Raw genomic sequence first — 23310 nt, 5'->3', positions numbered from 1 at the left:
CAATGGGCTCTGATAACATCAGACAAGTGGGTACTTTCGATTTTACGGAGGGGATTGGAACTTCAGTTTCTGGAACAGCCTCCTCTTTCTCCTGTTCCAATCAATCTGTCAGTGACAAAGGATTCTCAAAAGAATCAGTTGTTACAAAACGAAGTGAACATTCTGATTCAGAAGGGTGTATTGGAGGAGGTAAATCCTCCTTTTCATCTAGGGTTTTATTCCCGGCTGTTCTTGGTACCCAAGAAGAACGGGAAAATGAGACCGGTTCTAGATCTTTCTGTTCTCAATCAGTATCTGGTGGTCCCACATTTCAAAATGGAGACCAACAGGTCTATCAGGTCGACAATTCATTTAGGAACTTGGACAACCTCTCTAGATTTGATGGACGCCTATTTTCACATCCCTATTTCTCACAAGTTTCGTCATTTCCTGAGACTGGTGTGGGCAGACAAGGTTTACAGTTTCAAGGCTATGCCTTTTGGCCTGGCTATTGCACCCCTAGTTTTAACCAGGATTTTTCAGACGATGGTGTCGTATCTTCATACTCGGGCAGTTCTCATTCATTCCTACCTAGACGATTCTCTCATCAAGAATCATTGCCGTTCTCTTTTGGAGGAACACACCAATTTGTCTATCCTTTTACTCCTGAGACTGGGTTTTTTGATTTCATGGGAAAAATCAGAGATAATTCCCAGTCAGAGTTTCAATTTCCTGGGAGAACATTTTCAGACAGATTTGGGTCTAGTGCTTCCTCCAGAAGAGAAGGTAGTCAAGGTATGTCAGTTAGTCAATGCTCTGACTCAGTTTTCATCTGTCCCAGCTCGTCAATTGCTTCAGCTGGTGGGTTTCTTGATTTCGATCATGGACGTCATTCCACTAGGACGTCTACACATTCGTCCAATCCAGTGGTATCTGATGGAGTTTTGGCATCCAATTTCTCAGTTGTGGGAGGCACCTGTTCCCATCCTTCCTCGGTTGTTACCTCATCTTCAATGGTGGCTTCAGGAAAAACATCTTCGGAAGGGAGTTTTGTTGGATCCTCCAGACCCCAGCCTAACTTTGTTCACAGATGCGAGTCTGATGGGTTGGGGAGCTTATCTGGAGGGCAGGACAGCATCAGGCCTTTGGTCAGGTGCTCAGTTGGAGGAACACATCAATCTTCTAGAGATGAGAGCTGTGTTTCTTTCTCTCCGTCAGTTTCAGGCTGTGATTCAGGGTCAGTCACTACTGGTTGCCACGGACAACTCCACAGTAGTGGCTTATCTTCAGAATCAAGGAGGGACCCATTCCTTTTCTCTGTATCATCTGAGCAAGGAAATTCTTCTTCTGTGTCACAGTCTCAATATTTTTCTGTCAGTGAGACATGTTCCAGGCAGTCAAAATCTTCTGGTGGATGCTCTCTCCCGTTCCCGTGTTCCAGTGAACACAGAATGGGAAATTCATCCATCAGTGTTTCAGGAGATCATTCTTCGTTGGGATCGTCCTCATATAGATCTTTTTGCCACCAGTCTGAATCACAAATTGGAGACTTACGTTTCTCCCATTCCAGACGAGAAAGCTTGGGCAGTAGATGCTATGACCCTATCTTGGAAGGGAATGTTCAGTTACATGTTCCCTCCTTTTCGTCTTCTTCCAAAGATCTTGCACAAGATTCAGAGGGATCTTTGCAAGACCATTCTTATTGCTCCGGCTTGGTCAAGACAGTCTTGGTTCCCAGAACTACTACTTCTGTGTTGTGCGAAGCCCCTTTGTTTGCCTCTAAGAGAGGATCTACTGTCTCAATTCAAAGGAAGAAAACTGCATCAAGGTCTGGAGAATCTCCATCTGCACGCTTGGTTGTTGTCAGGGATTCCCTCAGAAAGGGAGGCTTTTCTGAGGGAGCAACCAAGCGTATCTCAGGATCAGTCAGACAATCTACAGGAGCAGTTTATGACTCCAAATGGTCTATCTTCTGTACTTGGTGTCTGTCGAAGCAGATTAATCCACTCTCTGTCACTGTACAACAGTTAGCGGATTTCTTCCTTTACCTTTTTGAGGAGAAAGGTTATTCTCCTTCTACTATAAAGGGATATAGATCTGCCATAGCCAGAACAATATCACTTTCAGCAGGCTCTGATTTTGGGGATAATGAGTTTTTGTCATTATTGATAAAAAACTTTTGCCTTAATAGACCTCGTCAAAGGCGTTTGGTTCCTTCTTGGGACTTAGGTTTAGTTTTGAAGGTTCTTCAGTTTTCACCTTTTGAACCTTTACATTCAGCCTCCTTCAAATTTTTATCTTATAAATGTTGTTTTCTGATAGCTTTGGCTACTGGTCGCAGAAGGAGTGAGATTCATGCTCTGTCAATTTCTGAGTCTTGTCTCCGCTTTGCATCTGATAAGTCTTCAGTTACTCTTCTCACTGATCCATCTTTTTTAGCAAAGAACCAGTTACCTGATAAAGGTTCTGGTATTATTACTATTCCTGCTTTACCTCCCACATCGGATAATCAGGTTTTGTGTCCAGTGAGAGCCTTGCTTGTTTACCTAGCTTCTTCAGCGAAATTAAGATCTGCTGGTTCTTCTAGGTTGTTTATTCCTATTAAAAAAGGAATTTCTGACATTTCTGCCAAAACCATTTCTACTTGGATTTGCAATACTGTCATTTTGGCCTATAAATCTGCTTCTTCTGAAGTTTTAGTTAAACATCAAGTTAAAGCACATGAAGTAAGAGCCTTAGCCTCTTCTTGGAACATTTTTAATTCCTCCTCTATGTCGGAAATCATGTCAGCTGGTTTTTGGAGGTCTGATAGTGCCTTTTATAACCATTATTTACGGTCCATGCCTCTTCATTGTGACAACCTCTATTCTTTAGGGCCTTTGGTTGCTGCTCAACAGGTTGTTTTTCCTCCTCCTAGTGATGGGGATTCAGCCCTTCGTTAAATTCTGTTATCTAAATTTATGAAGGTGAGGTATTTAATGTAATAAAAATTAAATTTTTAGAATTAAAATTTAGTTTTGTAAATTAAATACTCACCTTCATAAATCAGAGGTCCCTCCCTCCTCCCCTTCATCCCCCTTTTAGTGCCTAGCATTTTAAGGAATAAATGATGAAGGTTTAGGACACACAGGTGTCAGGTGGGAGAGGTTGTCACGGGGTCATGGTTTCTTTTTCTGGCTGGTTTCCGGTTGAATAATGCAGCGAGTGGACTGATATCTAAATTTATGAAGGTGAGTATTTAATTTACAAAACTAAATTTTAATTCTAAAAATTTAATTTCAGGCAGAATCAGACTACTTTGTATATATATATATGTTAGGTCAAAAATATTTTTAGAAAAGTTAAGGATGAATTAGACATAATATGTTTATGTTATGTCAGGATATTTATAGGAAAGTTAAGGTTGAAGTAGATTATGTTTGATTCCAGATGATTGAAAGTAAATGGACCAAAGAGTTAACAAACCTAAAAGACACACAGAAACAGGAATTTAGAGAATGGGTGATTAAAGTACATGAAGATACTCAGTCTCAATCAAAACCCTATATGTAAGTTTATAAGAAATTCATTAATAACCTTGGACTTTGCCATCTCTTAATTATTTCTAAACAGAACACACCCACAAAATCGCAGGCATTCAGAGCGTGGTTGAAAGTATGTAAACTGTTGTAGGGAAAATTTTGTAAAAGATTTTGTGACTGGAAAATTTAAGGAAAGGTATCAAAAGTCATAGGTGCTTGGGGATAGGACAATTGTTATTGTCCCCCTCCTCCTTTTTTTCCCCCAATTTTCCCAATTTTTTGTTTTCTATTAATTTCAATATGGACATACATTTAGTATAATATGAACATGCATTGCTATGAATAAAGGGTATTTGCTCTTTACTATCAATTCTCAGTTTATAAATCAATGATTTTTTGTAAAAGATTTTATGACTGGATAAGGAATAATTTTAGCGCTTATCTGTATATTATGTTCATTCATTCCTATAACAGGGGTCTCTGACTCATTGGGGGGGGGGTTCAATCCCGGATCCCACTTACACTTGGTACGTAAGCCATTCTCCTTTTTTGTAATTTCCCTGGTCCAAATAATTATGACGTCTGGTAAGGCTATTTTAATTTTTTCTGGGACTCCTTCCTACGACCCAGAAAAAAATTAAAATAGCCTTGCCAGATGTCATAATTATTTGGACTATAATTTCCCATGTCCCGCTAGACTTCATTTACCATTTTCACGGCACAATAATTTGACTTTCACGTGTTACGCTGTAACTGCCGCAGATAATTAACTGAAAATGATAGCAGATAGCAAATACACTTTATGCGTAGCATATGTATGTTCACTGTAAACAGAAAACGCCATCCGGAAGTCTGGTCTGACTTAAAATTTTATCTAAAGACGGAATGAATATCCAGATGCCTTTTTTCTTGTTTTTCTCCCAAAATAGCTCAATCTTAATAATCTTAAGAATGGATTACACATGCGACTATGCATGGTACCTATAGGACACAGTGGCATGATGATCAATTCATTGTGGAAAGAAAAGAAGCGACACACAAAATGAGGTCTTTTCGTTTAATAGTATAGATACTGTATATTTTCTCTTTCTCTTTGTTTGTATTATGTTTATATAGTTATATTATGACATACTGTAATTTGTAAATTCATTATTATTCTTGGATTTTGTTGGAATATGATTTTAAGTGTTAATACAGATAGTTTAAATCTTCATTCTATATGTTTGTTAAGATGGTGATTTTAGATTTTTCTTGCTCAGATCACATAACAAAGAAAAAATTCTTCATTTTCCTGTTTTAAACGATGGAAAATATTATAAGAAAAAGGCCTGGAAAAGAATTTGATGGTCTCCTTTACTAAATATGTGCATCCATATTTCCAAAACTTAAACATAGCCTGCTGAATATTATTAGTTGTTTAATTTTCATAAATGGCAGCAAAAGTGGATGTTGTTTTTTTTTTCAGTGGCAGAATGAGAAACATCAGTACAACTCTACCAGAGGCTGATGATGGGGAAAGATCTGAGGCTACTGTTACTATGGAGGAAAGTTTTACTATACATTTAGGTATGTAACAGGGATGATCAATGCAAGAGGCTACTGTCACCATGGAGGAAAGTTTTACTATACATTTAGGTATGTAACAGGGATGATCAATGTAAGAGGCTACTGTCACCATGGAGGAAAGTTTTACTATACATTTAGGTATGTAACAGGGATGATCAATGTAAGAGGCTACTGTCACCATGGTGGAAAGTTTTACTATACATTTAGGTATGTAACAGGGATGATCAATGTAAGAGGCTACTGTCACCATGGAGGAAAGTTTTACTTTACATTTAGGTATGTAACAGGGATGATCAATGTAAGAGCCTACTGTCACCATGGAGGAAAGTTTTACTATACATTTAGGTATGTAACAGGGATGATCAATGTAAGAGGCTACTGTCACCATGGAGGAAAGTTTAACTACACATTTAGGTATGTAACAGGGATGATCAATGTAAGAGGCTACTGTCACCATGGAGGAAAGTTTTACTATACATTTAGGTATGTAACAGTGATGATCAATGTAAGATCCTACTGTCACCATGGAGGAAAGTTTTACTTTACATTTTAGGTATGTAACAGGGATGATCAATGTAAGAGGCTACTGTCACCATGGTGGAAAGTTTTACTATACATTTAGGTAGGTAACAGGGATGATCAATGTAAGAGGCTACTGTCACCATGGAGGAAAGTTTTACTATACATTTAGGTATGTAACAGGGATGATCAATGTAAGAGGCTACTGTCACCATGGTGGAAAGTTTTACTATACATTTAGGTATGTAACAGGGATGATCAATGTAAGAGGCTACTGTCACCATGGAGGAAAGTTTTACTATACATTTAGATATGTAACAGGGATGATCAATGTAACAGGCTACTGTCACCATGGAGGAAAGTTTTACTATACATTTAGGTATGTAACAGGGATGATCAATGTAAGAGGCTACTGTCACCATGGTGGAAAGTTTTACTATACATTTAGGTATGTAACAGGGATGATCAATGTAAGAGGCTACTGTCACCATGGAGGAAAGTTTTACTATACATTTAGGTATGTAACAGGGATGATCAATGTAAGAGGCTACTGTCACCATGGAGGAAAGTTTAACTATACATTTAGGTATGTAACAGGGATGATCAATGTAAGAGGCTACTGTCACCATGGAGGAAAGTTTTACTACACATTTAGTTATGTAACAGGGATGATCAATGTAAGAGCCTAATGTCACCATGGAGGAAAGTTTTACTATACATTTAGGTATGTAACAGGGATGATCAATATAAGAGGCTACTGTCAATATGGAGGAACGTTTTACTATACATTTAGGTATGTAACAGGAATAGATTTGACCATAACAGAGGTGTAAAGGGTCAAATGTTTGAAACTCTGATCACCATGGATGAAAGCTTTACTATACATTTAGGTATGTAACAAGGAAATCATTGACCAGAATAGAGGGGCTGAGGGTTAAATGTTAGAAACTACTATCAGCATGGAGGAGAGTTTTACCGAGGGTTTAAGCTGAAATCCTACTGTCAGCATGGTTGTGACTTTCACTTTACATATAGATAGATTACTGCAATAGTTTTGACCTTGACAGTGTGCTTATGGTTAAAGGTAAAAGGCTATGATATATACAGTCACCATTGAAAAGAGTGACTTTTATACATCAATCTTGTTACATCGATAGATATAAGTTACTATCACAAGTATCTAAAATATGAAACAGTCAATAGGGTAAAAATTAAGATAACAAAATTATTGAACTCCAAGGAAAATTCAAATCAGAAAGTCTGTTTTCAAGTGTAAGTCACTGTGTTTTTTTTATCAAACCATTATAACAAATATGATACAGAAGCGAGACATAGCAATCCTACTTTGGAACGTCATGTGGGTCGTCCACAGGGTCTACATTTAGATTCAGATTGTAGTTATAATTATTTTTAGACATCAGTAACTTAATAATGAAAGGACTAATTTTTATACAACCGCAAACATTTTTGCAATCGTATATTGGTATCACCTTGTTGTCGTCGTCGTCGTCAGCATCGTCCGAAAACAGATGGTTTCCAGATAATTACTTTAGTATAAGTAAATTGAAATGAATAAAATTTTAACACAATGTTTATAACCACAAAAGGAAACCTGGGATTGATTTTGGGGTTTATGGTCCCTACGGTTTGGGAATTAGGGGCCCAAAGGGGCCCAAAACAGGATTGTGCCTGATATTCATATGATGAAATCATAATCTTTCAATCAGTTTAATTGAAGTCTGGAGCTGGCATGTCAGTTAACTGCTAGTAGTTTGTTGTTATTTATGTATTATTGTCATTTTGTTTATTTTCTTTGGTAACTTCTGACATCAGACTCGGACTTCTCTTGAACTGAATTTTAAATGTTCGTATTGTTATGCGTTTACTTTTCTACATTGGCTAGAGGTATAGGGGAGGATTGAGATCTCATAAACATGTTTAACCCTCCCGCATTTTTGCGCCTGTCCCAAGTCAGGAGCCTCTGGCCTTTGTTAGTCTTGTATTATTTTAATTTTAGTTTATTGTGTACAATTTGGAAATTAGTATGGCGTTCATTATCACTGAACTATAGTATATATTTGTTTAGGGGCCAGCTTAGGGACGCCCGGGTGCTGGAATTTCTCGCTACCTTGAAGACCTGTTGGTGACCTTTTGCTGTTGTTTTATCTATGGTCGGGTTGTTGTCTCTTTGACACATTCCCCATTTCCATTCTCAATTTTATTTATCTAGTTTCAGGACAATAAGTTGTGTTTAAGTATTTCAATTGCTCTGAAATTGTTCCACAATGATTAGTACCATAAGTAGAAGGTTGGGATTTATTTTAAGGGTTCTGGGGCAAACAGTCTAGGAAAAAAGGGGCAAAAAGGGGGGGGGGGAAGCATTTTTGTAGCTTCAAGACAATAACTTGTGTAAAAGTGTATGAATCTTTCTGAAATTATACCACAAGATTCCATATTAACCCTTTCCTCCATGGATTTTTTTTGTAATATACTTGATTCGCATAGGATTTTTTTCAGTTAAAAAAATTATCAGTTTTAAAGTGTTAATACATTGTGAAAACCAATATTTCATCAATGAAATTCAAGTCAGATAATTCTCATCAATATCCTTTTCATATTGGATACAATTATTTTTAAGTCTGATGCAGACATTTTGTAGTCAAAGCATTTCAACTGAGGTACTACACAGGCATCAAAAGGCGTCATTATGGAGTAAAGGGGGTGACGTCAAAAGGTGTCATTATGGAGGAAAGGGCTACTAAGGGATGGTAAGGATTGACTTTGGGGGGTTATGGCTCAAACCATTTATGGAAAAAGATCAAAAAAGGAAAAAACAAGGGTTTTTTTTCTGGTTAAAGGACAGTTAAGACAATGCAATGTAAGGGAGGTAATCCAAAAATAATGTTTGAACTACTACACACTGCTTTTAAATGTGTGTATTTGAAATTTGTCAATATATATAACTTCAGTTTTATTAAACTCCATTGGAAATTTGCCAATAACTTCATTATACTAAACTCCATTGGAAATTTGCCAATAACTTAATTGGAAAGGAGTAGGTTCAGTAAGACCCCTTTTTGGCCCCAAAATATAACAGTTTTACAAAATTGTTAAAATGTAAACTTTTAGTTATTTATTGGACAGTAGATTGCTTCTGCTACATAAATATAGGCTGTTTTTGACAATATTATGCACATATATCGGGTACTTGCACCATTAAGTCTTGCTAAATTACTGAAATCTTCACAATTCTAGCATTTTAGTTAAATTTTAGACGGTTTTTGTGTGAAACGAAAGTGGCCGCATTCGTGTTCATCCTGTATATTGAAATGTAAGTTGTATTTTATGATAATACATAACATATATAAAGTTTGAGGATGAACACGGATGCGGCGACTTTCATTTTTAACAAAAACCATCTGAAAAGTGACATTTTTCGGCATATTTGGTAGATTTTTCATATTTGAGCTTGAATCGGGTCGTTTTTAATAACTAAATCAGTTAAAATCCTTCACATAAACTAATTAATATACCTACTCCTTTGCCAAAAAATTTAGCATAATTGGAAATTTGCCAAAAATTTTAGCATAATTGGAAATTTGCCAAAATTTTTAGCATAATTGGAAATTTGCCAAAAATTTTAGCATAATTGGAAATTTGCCAATAGTAATATAAATCTTTGATATTTAAACACAAAGTTTGAAACCCCAAAAAGGAAGGTATTGGATTGATTTTGGGGATTATGGTTCCTTTGGTATAGGAATATGGGTTATAAAAGGGACCCAATAAGCATTTCTCTATAGTGTCCAGATAATAACTTGTGGAACAGTGTATAGAATTGCCTGAAATGTATTAATTTCAGATCTAATTGGTTTTTTAAGGATTTTTCATGCATTATCTTTTTATGAGATGGATAATGTCTGAAAATACCTAGGAATAAACTGCCTAAATTATTGAATATAAATGTTGTTTTTTTTTATCTATTTATAGGTGCTCAGATGAAAACAACACATAATTTAAGACTTTTGTGTACAGATATATTAGATTTATGCAGACATAAAACCCATACAGTAGGGTAAGCTACTAATCATAAAAATAAGAAGATGTGGTATAGCTGCCAATGAAACAACTCTCCAGAAGAGACCAAATGACACAGAAATTAACATACAGAAATTAACATCTTTAGTTAAGCCTTGTTTGAAAGTTACTCAGAAGGATGATATAAGGACAGAAAGAAACATAATTGATCTTTTAGAAAGGAAAATGTGTGATAAAGGCCCTATTTGGCTAAACTATTAATTAATAATTTCGGTTTACTGGTATGTTTTTTTTAAAGATGAGATAATAAAATTTAAAAAAAACACACATCCAGTGATTTTGATATTAATATAGAAAGATTTTTTTCAATTTTCTTATGGTTTCCATTATGGTTATATTATAACAAATAGAAAATTGGCTTTTTATTTACTCTTCTTTCAAAAGAGGTAGTTTTATTGTGGAGCCTGCAACTTTTGTTGCAGAAAGCTCGACATAGGGATAGTGATCTGGCGGCGGCGGTGTTAGCTCACTTTTTAAAAGCTATATATTTTAGAAGGTGGAAGACCTGGATGCTTCATATTTTGTATATAGATGCCTCATGTTACGAAGTTTCCGTCAGTCACATGTCCATTGTCCTTGACCTCATTTTCAGGGTTCAGTGACCACTTGAAAAAAAAGTTCAGATTTTTTGTAATGTTAAATTCTCTCTTACTGTAAGTAATAGGATAACTATATTTCGTATGTGCGTAACTTGCAAGGTCCTCATGCCCGTCAGACAGTTTTCACTTGACCTCGACCTCATTTCATGGATCAGTGAACAAGGTTAAGTTTTGGTGGTCAAGTCCATATCTCAGATACTATAAGCAATAGGTCTAGTATATTCGGTGTATGGAAGGACTATAAGGTGTACATGTCCAACTGGCAGGTGTCATCTGACCTTGACCTCATTTTCATGGTTCAGTGGTTATAGTTAAGTTTTTGTGTTTTGGTCTGTTTTTCTCATACTTTATGCAATTGGTTTACTATATTTGTTGTATGGAATGATTGTAAGGTCTACATGTCTAGCGGGCAGATGTTATCTGACCTTGACCTCATTTTCATGGTTCACTGGTTATAGTTAAGTTTTTGTGTTTTGGTCTGTTTTTCTCATACTTTATGCAATGGGTTTACTATATTTGTTGTGTGGAATGATTGTAAGGTGTACATGTCTAGTGGGCAGATGTCATCTGACCTTGACCTCATTTTCATGGTTCAGTGGTCAAAGTTAAGTTTTTGAGTTTTGGTCTTTTTATCTAATACTATACTATATGTCATAGGTCAACTATATTTGGTGAATGGAAATATTTTATGATCTATATGTCAGTCGTGCAGGTTTTAAAATGACCTTGACCTGGTTTTCACGGTTCATTGCTCAGTGTTCAGTTTTTATACGACCGCAAATTTTGAAAAAATTTTCGTCGTATATTGCTATCACGTTGGCGTCGGCGTCGTCGTCGTCGTCGTCGTCGTCGTCGTCGTCGTCGTCGTCGTCGTCGTCCGGCGTCCGAATACTTTTAGTTTTCGCACTCTAACTTTAGTAAAAGTGAATAGAAATCTATGAAATTTTAACACAAGGTTTATGACCATAAAAGGAAGGTTGGTATTGATTTTGGGAGTTTTGGTCCCAACATTTTAGGAATAAGGGGCCAAAAAGGGCCCAAATAAGCATTTTCTTGGTTTTCGCACCATAACTTTAGTTTAAGTTAATAGAAATCTATGAAATTTTGACACAAGGTTTATGACCACAAAAGAAAGATTGGGATTGATTTTGGGAGTTTTGGTTTCAATAGTTTAGGAATAAGGGGCCAATAAAGGGCCCAAATAAGCATTTTTCTTGGTTTTTGCACAATAACCTTAGGTTAAGTAAATAGAAATCTATGAAATTTAAACACAATGTTTATGACCACAAAAGGAAGGTTGGTATTGATTTTGGGAGTTTAGGACCCAACAGTTTAGGAATTAGGGGCCAAAAAGGGACCCAAATAAGCATTTTTCTTGGTTTTTGCACTATAATGTTAGTATAAGTAAATACAAATCTATGAAATTTAAACACAAGGCTTATGACCATAAAAGGAAGGTTGGTATTGATTTTGGGAGTTTTGGTCCCAACAGTTTAGGAAAAAGGGGCCCAAAGGGTCCAAAATTAAACTTTGTTTGATTTCATCAAAATTGAATAATTGGGGTTCTTTGATATGCCGAATCTAACTGTATATGTAGATTCTCAACTTTTGGTCCCGTTTTCAAATTGGTCTACATTAAGGTCCAAAGGGTCCAAAATTAAACATAGTTTGATTTTGACAAAAAATGAATCGGTTGGGTTCTTTGATATGTTGAATCTAAAAATGTACTTAGATTCTTGATTATTGAAGTTTTTTGGTCCAGTTTTCAAATTGGTCTACATTAAGGTCCAAAGGGTCCAAAATTAAACTTTGTTTGATTTCATCAAAAATTGAATCCTTGGGGTTCTTTGATATGCCAAATCTAACTGTGTATGTAGATTCTTCATTTTTGGTCCTGTTTTCAAATTTCAAATTCTACATTAAAGTCCAAAGGGTCCAAAATTAAACTAAGTTTGATTTTAACAAAAATTGAATTCTTGGGCCTCTTTGATATGCTGAATCTAAACATGTACTTAGATTTTTGATTATGGGCCCAGTTTTCAAGTTGGTCCAAATCAGGATCTAAAATTATTATATTAAGTATTGTGCAATAGCAAGTCTTTTCAATTGCACAGTATTGTGCAATGGCAAGAAATATCTAATTGCACAATATTGTGAAATAGCAAATTTTTTTTTAATTAGAGTTATCTTTCTTTGTCCAGAATAGTAAGCAAGAAATATCCTATTGCACAATATTGTGCAATAGCAAGATTTTTTTTTAATTGGAGTTATCTTTCTTTGTCCAGAATCAACTTAAATCTTTGTTATATACAATATACAATGTATATACACTTTTTACTACCAACTGATAAATTTAAATAATCTTTACCATTCAGTGATAACAAGCAGTTTTTTTACATCTTAATATTTTATGATGTATTTAAATGAGTAGTTATTGTTGCAAACTCCATTAGAAATTTGAATTGATATCAGTTTTGAAAAAGGGAAACGGGGATGTGAAAAAAAAAGGGGGGGGGGGGGTAAATTTTTCTCATTTCAGATTTCATAAATAAAAAGAAAATTTCTTCAAACATTTTTTTGAGAGGATTAATATTCAACAGCATAGTGATTTGCTCAAAGGCAAAAAAAACCTTTTAAGTTCATTAGACCACATTCATTCTGTGTCAGAAACCTATGCTGTGTCAACTATTTAATTTTAGATTTAAAAAGTTTGAAGAAGAAATCTTTAATTGATTTGTAAAATCTTGGCATTTGTTTTGTGTAAAAAAAAACCATGTAATGTCAAAAATTTGATCACAATCCAAATTCAGAGCTGTATCATGCTTGAATGTTTTGTCCATACTTGCCCCAACTGTTCAGGGTTCGACCTCTGCGGTCGTATAAAGCTGCGCCCTGCGGAGCACCTGGTTGTGTTTTGGTCTTTTTTCTTAAACTATAAGCAATAGGCTCAACTATTTTTGTCATGTTTGTTGTATGGAAGCATTGTTAGCTGTACATGTCTGCCTGGCATATGGTTCAACTGACCTTGACCTCATTTTCATGATTCATGTTATGTTTATGTGACAGTAGTAATAAAGCTTTATATTTAGGAGTATCAACATAATATCAATGATTAGTAAAGAAGGCAAGACATTTCAGTGTGTGCACTCTTGTGCCTGGTTTTATGGTAAATGACTTCTGTTTTTCAGTGGTATGGTAATTCCTCAGCCACAGAGACTACAGACAGCCATGTCCCTCTACTCTAACAATTTATGTGGACTTATATTACTGACTGATAATAATTTGTCTATGTACACTGGTCTCAAAAAACGTAAGTAAGATCAATTTGAAGGGTTTCTTTTAGTGCCTCTTTCAGTTGCATTTTTTAAATCTAATATTCAGTTACCAACAGGTTTGGAATTTGGGATATTTGTTAATATTTTTTATGAAATTTCTTTTTATTTTGTAAAATTTTGGTTTTGACTACTACAAAAGTTTTAGGAATCTTTTCACTTTGCAAAGATTAGGTGGGCAGCCTCTCAGATTTGATTGATGCAAAAATGATGTCATATATTTATATATTACGAATGGAGTATATCATTTGAAATGATTAGGACCTATTCCTGTTTTATTTCGATTAAACCAGTCTTTCCTAAAATGATAAGCTTAATTGATAATTTCAAATATCATTGATATTCTGTAAAATAGTCATCAAATAAAGATATAATTAGTATAACCTGTATATTCCAGACGATAATAACTCCCAAATATTGATCTCAAAAGAAGGTAAATATAATCCTGTAAAGTGTAAAATAATGTCTCCCTCCCTGAACAATCATTGTTGAATTGGTGGAAGGTCATACCAGATCTTTAATGACAAGTGGTATTATGAGACATATTTATAATAGTAACAGAACCTACCAGATATGTCAATGACATTGTACACATATTTTTAAAATTGTTATAATTTGTGTTTTCAAATATTTTAGTCAGTAAAATTTGATAAAAGATGGTACATGGCAATACCCCAACTTAAAGATTTTTAACAAAAATTTAATCATGATCAGTAAAGCATGTGTGACATATTAGTAAGCTCTTTTGTTTACCATAACTATTAAAGAAATATTCTAACAGTAAGCAATAAGCCATCAACATACCCATTGGAACCAGCTGTGCTTCTCTTATTGCTCAATTGTTCTTTTATTCATATTAAGCAGACTTTGTTCAGAAACTTCTCAGAAAGAATATGTTCATGTTATATGTGTATCCTGTTTGTTGGATCTATTACTAACCTCAAAATAACTGTGTAATGCCATTTGTGTATCTAACGATCACGTATGGGTGTACATCTTCAAATTTGTTCACATATCAATACAGGAAAATGCACCCATTTGGAGCACTGTCTTTTGTTTCAGGATAAAAAGTAGCACTTAAAAGCCTTTCCTTTGGTGTCTTATATATTTCCAGTTTAACAGCCGTGGTTACCTCAGCAAGCTACCTGTAGTACCGATCACATTTTGACCCTGATTTCCAAGTTATATATTTTTTTATTATTTTTTTTCCTTGGTCAACTTAGTGGTCATCCTTTAGGTAGCTGAACTGTGTAGGTTTATGACTGTGTGTTTTATTTTTATAGCACTAGTTTAGATAGGTGAGAGGGTAAGTTTTACCCCACCACATTTTGTACATTTACCAAGTCTTTTTTCCAGAGGAATTGGATGTTAGTGGTCGGTGTGGTCAGCTGTATTGTCCAGTATATTTGATAAGTCCTGGTATCCTCAATATGTATAACATGTTTTGTCATCTCGTGAAACAACTACACAATGTACCCCACATTCCCATTTTCACTAAATGATTTAACATACCTTTTGAATTCTTTTAAAATTATAAAGAATATTAATGTGGTTCTTCAGTGCCATTAGCAAAGTTTGCTTGCAAATTACTGATCTACCATTTTAATTTAAGACAACCCAAACTGATTAAGACAATGCAAAGTTTGTAAATTCAGTACTAGTGAGGTTACTCTCAAATGCAAGAGTCACAAACACATATCAATGTAAAGTTTTAATCCAAAAATATCAGTATGTCATTGTGTATCAATTTTCTTTTCATATTAGAACTTGAAAAAAATTATCTTAATTTAAGGTGGTACCAAACACCTTTGCTCAAAAGGCTTGTTTGGCTTGTTTAATTTTCATAAAATTTTGACAAAATAATTACTTGGACTCTTTGACAAAAATATAAAAATTTAAAAAAGATACTTTCTTCGAAAAATGTCATAAGCAGTTTAACAAACACTAATTTGAATTATTGAGACGCTTGATACAACGTTATTGATGCATTTAGCTAATTTATCCCCCTGTAGTGTTAGGTACCACCTTAAAGACGGAGATATTGAAGTGTTAGAGTTTTCAAAGACATTATCATTTCAATAAATGATTATAACCTTATAACATTGAAAACCTCTGGTAAAACATGCATTCTAATGGCAAAAATATACTTTTCCAATAATTTTGAATTGGAAAATTATTTTAAAAAAATGGTATCCAAGATCTCATGTTTTTGCTCTCACTTTTATACATTTAATTGTTGTTTTCAAAACCAACAATTGTATATAACCAGTTGAATTGATGTTACCTAAATAGCACTTTCTTTTAAGATTTTTACACTCAATTTCCCAAGCTTATTATCACCACTACCATAGTTGACCTCGTAGTCAGGAAAACATGCAATAGAGATGCTTTTCGAGTCTTGAAATAGAAATGCAACGTTTACAGACTCTTTATACTTGTTGTTACTTTGATAGAACTTTTTTGACCATCATCATAGAATGGACTTACCTCATTATGGTTTACCATTGTCTATATGTCTGTCTGATAACTTAATCATGCAAATTGAATTTGTTAACTAAAGCTATTGTTTTAATTTGATTTATTTTTTCCATTTGGTATTAAGGGTCTTTAAAACCATCAGATTAAAAACAAATGTTCATATGCGGTGTGCTGGTTCACTAGATCAATTACACTTGGATGGATTTACTTGAAATTTCCCTGTTTTTAGGACTAATAAGAGATCATAGGAGTAATCTCCCATTGGATTTTGAAAATTTCTGGTTTGTTTTTACAGAGTTATTGAACTTAAACTGTCAGATTTTGCAATGTTGATGGGATTAGTGGTAGAACGGTCCACTTTGATTTAAAAAAGAATTGTCATTCTGGAATTATGGGAGTTTGCATTTCAAATTTAAGGCAGTTTTTCATATTTTGGCCACTAGTATGCGGATGTTTAGAACAAATTACTAGAAACTTTTACACTGTTGTTCGGTTTGGTAAAAGTAAGCCTGCTTGGATTTTGAAAAAGTGAGACTTGCATATCCAGATGGGACAAAAACCATCTATTTTGTATATGCCTGTCACATAATTGACATAGCAGGTACAATGTAATATGATATTATGATTTTATTTAATGCCTTAATTGACATTCCATTTTGTTTTGCAACAATTTCATTTATATGCAAACAAACTGTTACTTTGGTGCTTTTTGCACAGCTGTTTATTTAGTTATTCCAATGTACAAACGTAATAAGTAAAAGTCATGTTAAATCTACCTTAGATGCATTAAAATTTGTATTTATCATTTAAAAATACATGTATATGTTAAATGCCTTTTTGATTATCACCTTCACCACAGCTGGTTGATTGTTTGGAAACAATATGATGTAATAACAATTCAGTGATAGGACTATTCAAATGATATTCCTCATAATAAATTTCTTCTCAAAAGATAATTATGTTCTATTGAAACAGATTTTTCAAGAGTATGTGAACAGTCAACAGATTTCCACTTTCCTGATTTACAACAACAGCTGACCTCAATAGAACAACAGCTTCCATTGAGGGACACATCAAAGGGGAATAAATCCTCTAAAGAATCAAAGGTCAGTGGTTCTAACTTCTATGACACATCAAAGGGGAATAAATCCTCTAGAGAATCAAACGTCAGTAGTCCTAACTTCTATGACACATCAAAGGGGAATAAATCCTCTAGAGAATCAAAGATCAGTAGTCCTAACTTCTATGACACATCAATGGGGAATAAATCCTCTAGAGAATCAAAGGTCAGTAGTCCTAACTTCTATGACACATCAAAGGAGAATAAATCATCTAGAGAATCAAAGGTAAGTAGTCCTAACTTCTATGACACATCAAAGGGGAATAAATCCTCTAGATAATCAAAGGTCAGTAGTCCTAACTTCTATGACACTTCAAAGGGGAATAAATCCTCTAGAGAATCAAAGGTCAGTAGTCCTAACTTCTATGACACATCAAAGGGGAATAAATCCTCTAGAGAATCAAAGGTCAGTAATCCTAACTTTTATGACACATCAAAGGAGAATAAATCCTCTAGAGAATCAAAGGTTAGTAGTCCTAACTTCTATGACACATCAAAGGGGAATAAATCGTCTAGAGAATCAAAGGTCAGTAGTCCTAACTTCTATGACACTTCAAAGGGGAATAAATTCTCTAGAGAATCAAAGGTCAGTAGTCCTAACTTCTATGACACTTCAAAGGGGAATAAATCCTCTAGAGAATCAAAGGTCAGTAGTCCTAACTTCTATGACACATCAAAGGGGAATAAATCCTCTTGAGAATCAAAGGTCAGTGGTTCTAAATTCTATGACACATCAAAGGGGAATAAATCCTCTAGAGAATCAAAGGTCAGTAGTCCTAACTTCTATGACACATCAAAGGGGAATAAATCCTCTAGAGAATCAAAGGTCAGTAATCCTAACTTCTATGATACATCAAAGGGGAATAAATCCTCTAGAGAATCAAAGGTCAGTAATCCTAACTTTTATGACACATCAAAGGGGAATAAATCCTCTAGAGAATCAAAGGTCAGTAGTCCTAACTTCTATGACACATTAAAGGGGAATAAATCCTCTAGAGAATCAAAAGTCAGTAGTCCTAACTTCTATGACACATCAAAGGGGAATAAATCCTCTTAGAGAATCCAAGGTCAGTAATCCTTACTTCTATGACACATCAAAGGAGAATAAATCCTCTAGAGAATCAAAGGTCAGTAGTCCTAACTTCTATGACACATCAAAGGGGAATAAATTCTCTTGAGAATCAAAGGTCAGTGGTTCTAACTTCTATGACACATCAAAGGGGAATAAATTCTCTAGAGAATCAAAGGTCAGTAGTCCTAACTTCTATGAAACATTAAAGGGGAATAAATCCTCTAGAGAATCAAAGGTCAGTAATCCTAACTTCTATGACACATCAAAGGGGAATAAATCCTCTAGAGAATCAAAGGTCAGTAATCCTAATTTCTATGACACATCAAAGGGGAATAAATCCTCTAGAGAATCAAAGGTCAGTAGTCCTAACTTCTATGACACATCAAAGGGGAATAAATCCTCTAGAGAATCAAAAGTCAGTAGTCCTAACTTCTATGACACTTCAAAGGGGAATAAATCCTCTAGAGAATCAAAGGTCAGTAGTCCTAACTTCTATGACACATCAAAATGTAATAAATCCTCTAGAGAATCAAAGGTCAGTAATCCTAATTTCTATGACACATCAAAGGGGAATAAATCCTCTAGAGAATCAAAAGTCAGTAGTCCTAACTTCTATGACACTTCAAAGGGGAATAAATCCTCTAGAGAATCAAAAGTCAGTAGTCCTAACTTCTATGACACTTCAAAGGGGAATAAATCCTCTAGAGAATCAAAGGTCAGTAGTCCTAACTTCTATGACACATCAAAGGGTAATAAATCCTCTAGAGAATCAAAGGTCAGTAATCCTAATTTCTATGACACATCAAAGGGGAATAAATCCTCTAGAGAATCAAAAGTCAGTAGTCCTAACTTCTATGACACTTCAAAGGGGAATAAATCCTCTAGAGAATCAAAGGTCAGTAATCCTAACTTCTATGACACATCAAAGGGGAATAAATCCTCTAGAGAATCAAAGGTCAGTAGTCTGGACCTTCTTATTTGAAAGAATGAGCAAGTTGGAATTACATTTTACCAAAAGGATTTTTAGTTTCAAAACAAGTCATGTTAACTAACTAACACAGAATGATACTTTTTTCTGAGACTTCCTAAATATTTGTCACTGGACATAATTGTAAACCTGCCCTGCCTTCTATGTAATTTGAAGTGAGTGTAATAATGAGAAGGTAATATAAATGTCAAACATATTATGTTTGTTATCCAACAGAGAGTGTTTGCAAAGATATTTAAACTCATCATTTCTGTTCCCATGTAGAGCAAGTTGTTGGAAAACCATGATGCTATATTGCAGGAATTATTCGGTCCAGTTGAATTTTCAAAATTAACAATCAGCACTTCTGTCATTAGGGACTTTATGTGACAAAAGTACCTACAGAACAAACAAGATTTCTAGTTTATCCTACACAATGGCGATCTCTAAGACGCTTGATGAACGTTAATAGTGATAGAGGTGATCTCCTCTATCTGGTTAATGATGTCATAAAGGTGTGCATAATTGATGAGTTTTTTCCGATGAAGTACAAACTCAAAAGTGTTCTATTGTTTACAAGTTACATAGTATTTGTATGTACTTAGATACTCTATTTTCCTCTTTTTTTTTAGGATATTGGTCTGCAGACAGGAGATTTTTACATAACCAAACATTCTAACCTGTCAGAAGTTCATGTGGTATTTCACTTGGTCACAGATGATTCAATTAGATCCAGTGACATAACATCACGTCATCCAGTCATACTCAGCATACGGAATATAATAAAACAATGTTTTCGACATGACTTACACACAATTACCATACCACTGTTGCTGGCTCATCATATGTCAGAGGTATTAATAATAAATTTAATTTCATGTGTGACAGAGTAGTTAGATGTCTTGTCATATGTCATAGTTATTTTATTTAGCATCATATGTAAGAGACATTGTCATATTTGTCACCTATTATTATTTGTATATCTTGAAAAGTGAATAGTGGAAAGTTGAATATTTTCACTGTTAGATTTTGAGATTTCTAGGATCAAGCCTGTTTGTGAGGTTTACCTGTAATCATATATTGTAGTTATTTAATGTCATGTGTCAAATGTATTTTATGTCATATCACGTGACAGCTGTATTATGTGTCATATGATGTGACAGTTGTATTATATAAGTTTTATGGTTCGCTACTGACCCCCAATAGATCCATAGAGGGTTAGTAAAATCCATAGGGTCAGTAGTTAACCGTATAACGAATTTATCGCCCGCTGGACTTTTTCTGCTGCATTTTGTTACAAATAAACAATGAAACACAACAACATTAATGGATGACATCCCCATGAAAGCGTCACAAACCCCCTATGAAATTTACTAACCCCCAAAGGTCTCATAGAGGGTCACCACATGACGGCGTTAAACCAATCACAATGTGATAATTTACCTGTGATGCGATAATGTTTCATATCATGTGACAGCTGTATTATGTGTCATATCATGTGACAACTGTATTATGTGTCATATTATATGTTAGATATTTTATGTGGCATCATATGTGAGATGTATTTTATGTGGCATCATATGGCAGATGTATTTTATGTGACAAATATGTCAGATGTATTTATGTGACAAATATGTTATTTTATGTGACAAATATGCCAGAGGTATTTCATGTGACCTTATCTGTCAGAGGTATTTTATGAGCAACATATATCAGAGGTATTTGATGTGACATCATATATCAGATCTATTCTATGTCACATCATATGTCATAAGTATTTTACTTCATATCATATTATGTGTGACATCATATGCCAGATGTATTTTATGTGACACCCTATATTCAAGGTATTTTATGTGGCATGATTTGTCTAGAAAATTCAATGTGGTATAATATTTCAGAGGTATTTTATGTCACATCATATTTTAGAATTATTTTATATGTATTTAATGTGGCATCATATGTTGGGTGTATTTTATGTAATTTCATATATATGCACTAAGCAAAACTATTCTTCACACAATTTGTTAAATAAAATGAAAAAAAATGTGTTATATATTTTAGGAGATGACAATACCTTGGTGTCAGAGGAGAGCTGAGTTAGTGTTTAAATGTGTCAAAGGTTTCATGATGGAAATGGCAACCTATGAAAGTTCTAGTTCACGAACAATACAGTTTCTAGTTCCATTAGTAAGTATATTTTATGCTGATTCAAATACACATTATCTCAATTTGTCTGCCATTACTGGACATCACACAGGTTCCAAAAATTTTGATGTCATAATACAAAAAATCTGATGCTGCAATGGAAAAGTGATTGTTGTATGTCAATAGTTCAAGAGGGGCAGATTCTTGGGTCAACCGGTGAAATTTCCAAATAGCGATTAATGTGTATACTTTAAAGTGGGACTTTAAACTTATTTGGATATTGAAATAAAAATTGGAAAAATATTCTCTGTTGCATAATTAAATTTTTTTATTTAAATATTCTGGGTTTTTGTTATCATCTGTTCGGAACATTTCTTTTCATATGGTTTGTCTGACTACCTTTTTAATTTCTCTTTAACGATATTCCACAAAGTACTTAATAAGGAGGGTGGCTTCAGGCAATGGTGAATTCAGAGGGGGCCAAGAGGGCCCAGCCCCCCCCCCTTTTCTGGGGAAAAATTTGGTTGATTATATAGGGAATCACTAATGCATGAAAGGAGCTGGCCCCTCTTAGGTAGTCAGTTGGACCCCACTTACGAAAATTTCTGGATCTGCCACTAACTTGGACAAATAATGCACAAATAGGTTTGACCCTAGAAATCTCAAAATTTATACTCTGAAAATATTCCAGTTTACAGTATTCACTTTTCAAGATTAATATATCCAGGCTTTATCTCAAAACATTTTTTACTCTATTTTTGAAGTAGACATACGCTATTAAACATTCTAATGAGTTAAAATTCACTTTGCCTTTGTTCTTCTTTCAGGGAATATCCTATGAAATGTTCTCAGGAATCAGTAATATGTTGACAACTATATTTAGAGTTTCCAATGCAATCAAGGTTTGATGTTCAGTTAGCTTGACACAGAGACGGATTGTTGTATGTAAGCCAAAGTTCAATCTGTTTCATTTTGACCTTTAGATGATTGCTTTTAACAGCTACTGATTCTGAAGATTAATACATAATTTAAAGAGGAGACACTATATTGGTTTACTTGTTTACAATATGAAGATTATTTTTGTTTAAATTACTGAAAAATAATATTATTCTCTGTAATAAGAAATTGTCAATCAGATAAACTTGTAAATTAGTTTTATAAGAGAGATATCAATTGACTTGTGGACCCTAATAATCAAAGGGAGAAACTGTACAATGTCTACAGTGATACTTTTAAGTTTTTTCAGTTGGTCCTCTTGGTTATTTTGTGTATTTTGACCAATCATACATGTGCAATATTAAATAAAACATTGTTTATTTTATTTTGTCTGTACAATGCATTTCCTGAATATTTGATAATACATATACTTTGCATCTATGATTAACAATGAATGTTTCTCTTATTTCAAAAAGAACAGGATCCTTCATTTTAAATGGACCAAGGAATGAAGAAAAAGTCAAATACCTCAGACAAAACTTGGCTGCTATAAAACACTAACATGTAGTATGAAAATTTCATGTCATTTACATACATTTAAGCTATGGAATTGAATACAAAATGTTTCTAGAAATCCTTTCAGAAAAACCAAAATTGTGCAGTTGTTTCCCAAACATAGGGGAGCCTTGGTGTAGTGGTTAGTGCATCAGACTACTAACACATAGGTTCCTGGTTCGATTCCCGTTCCGAGATGAAAATTTCAGGGACTCAGTTTTCAGCTCTCCCTTGACACCATTTGCGAGTATGGTCTTGAGGAAACAATGATAGTCGGTCGGAAGGGGACAATAAATGTCTGACCTGTGTTAAGAGAGAGCCATATCTCTTGCACGTTAAAGACACCCTTGTAGATTTTAAAAAAGAGCAGGCTTATGCCTCTACAAGGCAGCACTCGCTCCTGAAAGTGGAAAGGGATTA

The 23310-nt window shown here is 34.4% G+C and overlaps 1 protein-coding gene across 2 annotated transcripts in view; it reads left to right on the top strand.

Moving 5' to 3' along the window:
* LOC143045813 (FERRY endosomal RAB5 effector complex subunit 3-like) overlaps positions 1–22720 on the top strand; it is a 35295-nt gene extending 12575 nt beyond the window's left edge. The window contains exons 6-14 of one of the 2 annotated variants that reach the window (XM_076218592.1): positions 3409–3527; positions 4966–5066; positions 9576–9660; positions 13471–13592; positions 14012–14047; positions 17068–17198; positions 19884–20105; positions 21316–21441; positions 22227–22720. In XM_076218592.1, coding sequence (XP_076074707.1) covers positions 3409–3527; positions 4966–5066; positions 9576–9660; positions 13471–13592; positions 14012–14047; positions 17068–17198; positions 19884–20105; positions 21316–21441; positions 22227–22307 — 1023 coding nt within the window. In that variant the 3' untranslated portion in view covers positions 22308–22720. The remainder of the gene's footprint in view (positions 1–3408; positions 3528–4965; positions 5067–9575; positions 9661–13470; positions 13593–14011; positions 14048–17067; positions 17199–19883; positions 20106–21315; positions 21442–22226) is intronic. The other variant, XM_076218593.1, reaches the window with a different exon arrangement.
* The last annotated feature ends 590 nt before the right edge of the window (positions 22721–23310 follow it).

Source organism: Mytilus galloprovincialis, chromosome 9 (genome assembly GCF_965363235.1).
Source record: "Mytilus galloprovincialis chromosome 9, xbMytGall1.hap1.1, whole genome shotgun sequence".
NCBI lineage: Eukaryota > Metazoa > Mollusca > Bivalvia > Mytilida > Mytilidae > Mytilus > Mytilus galloprovincialis.
The sequence above is the reverse complement of the archived record's forward strand: the minus strand, read 5'-3'. Positions and strand labels throughout refer to the sequence as shown.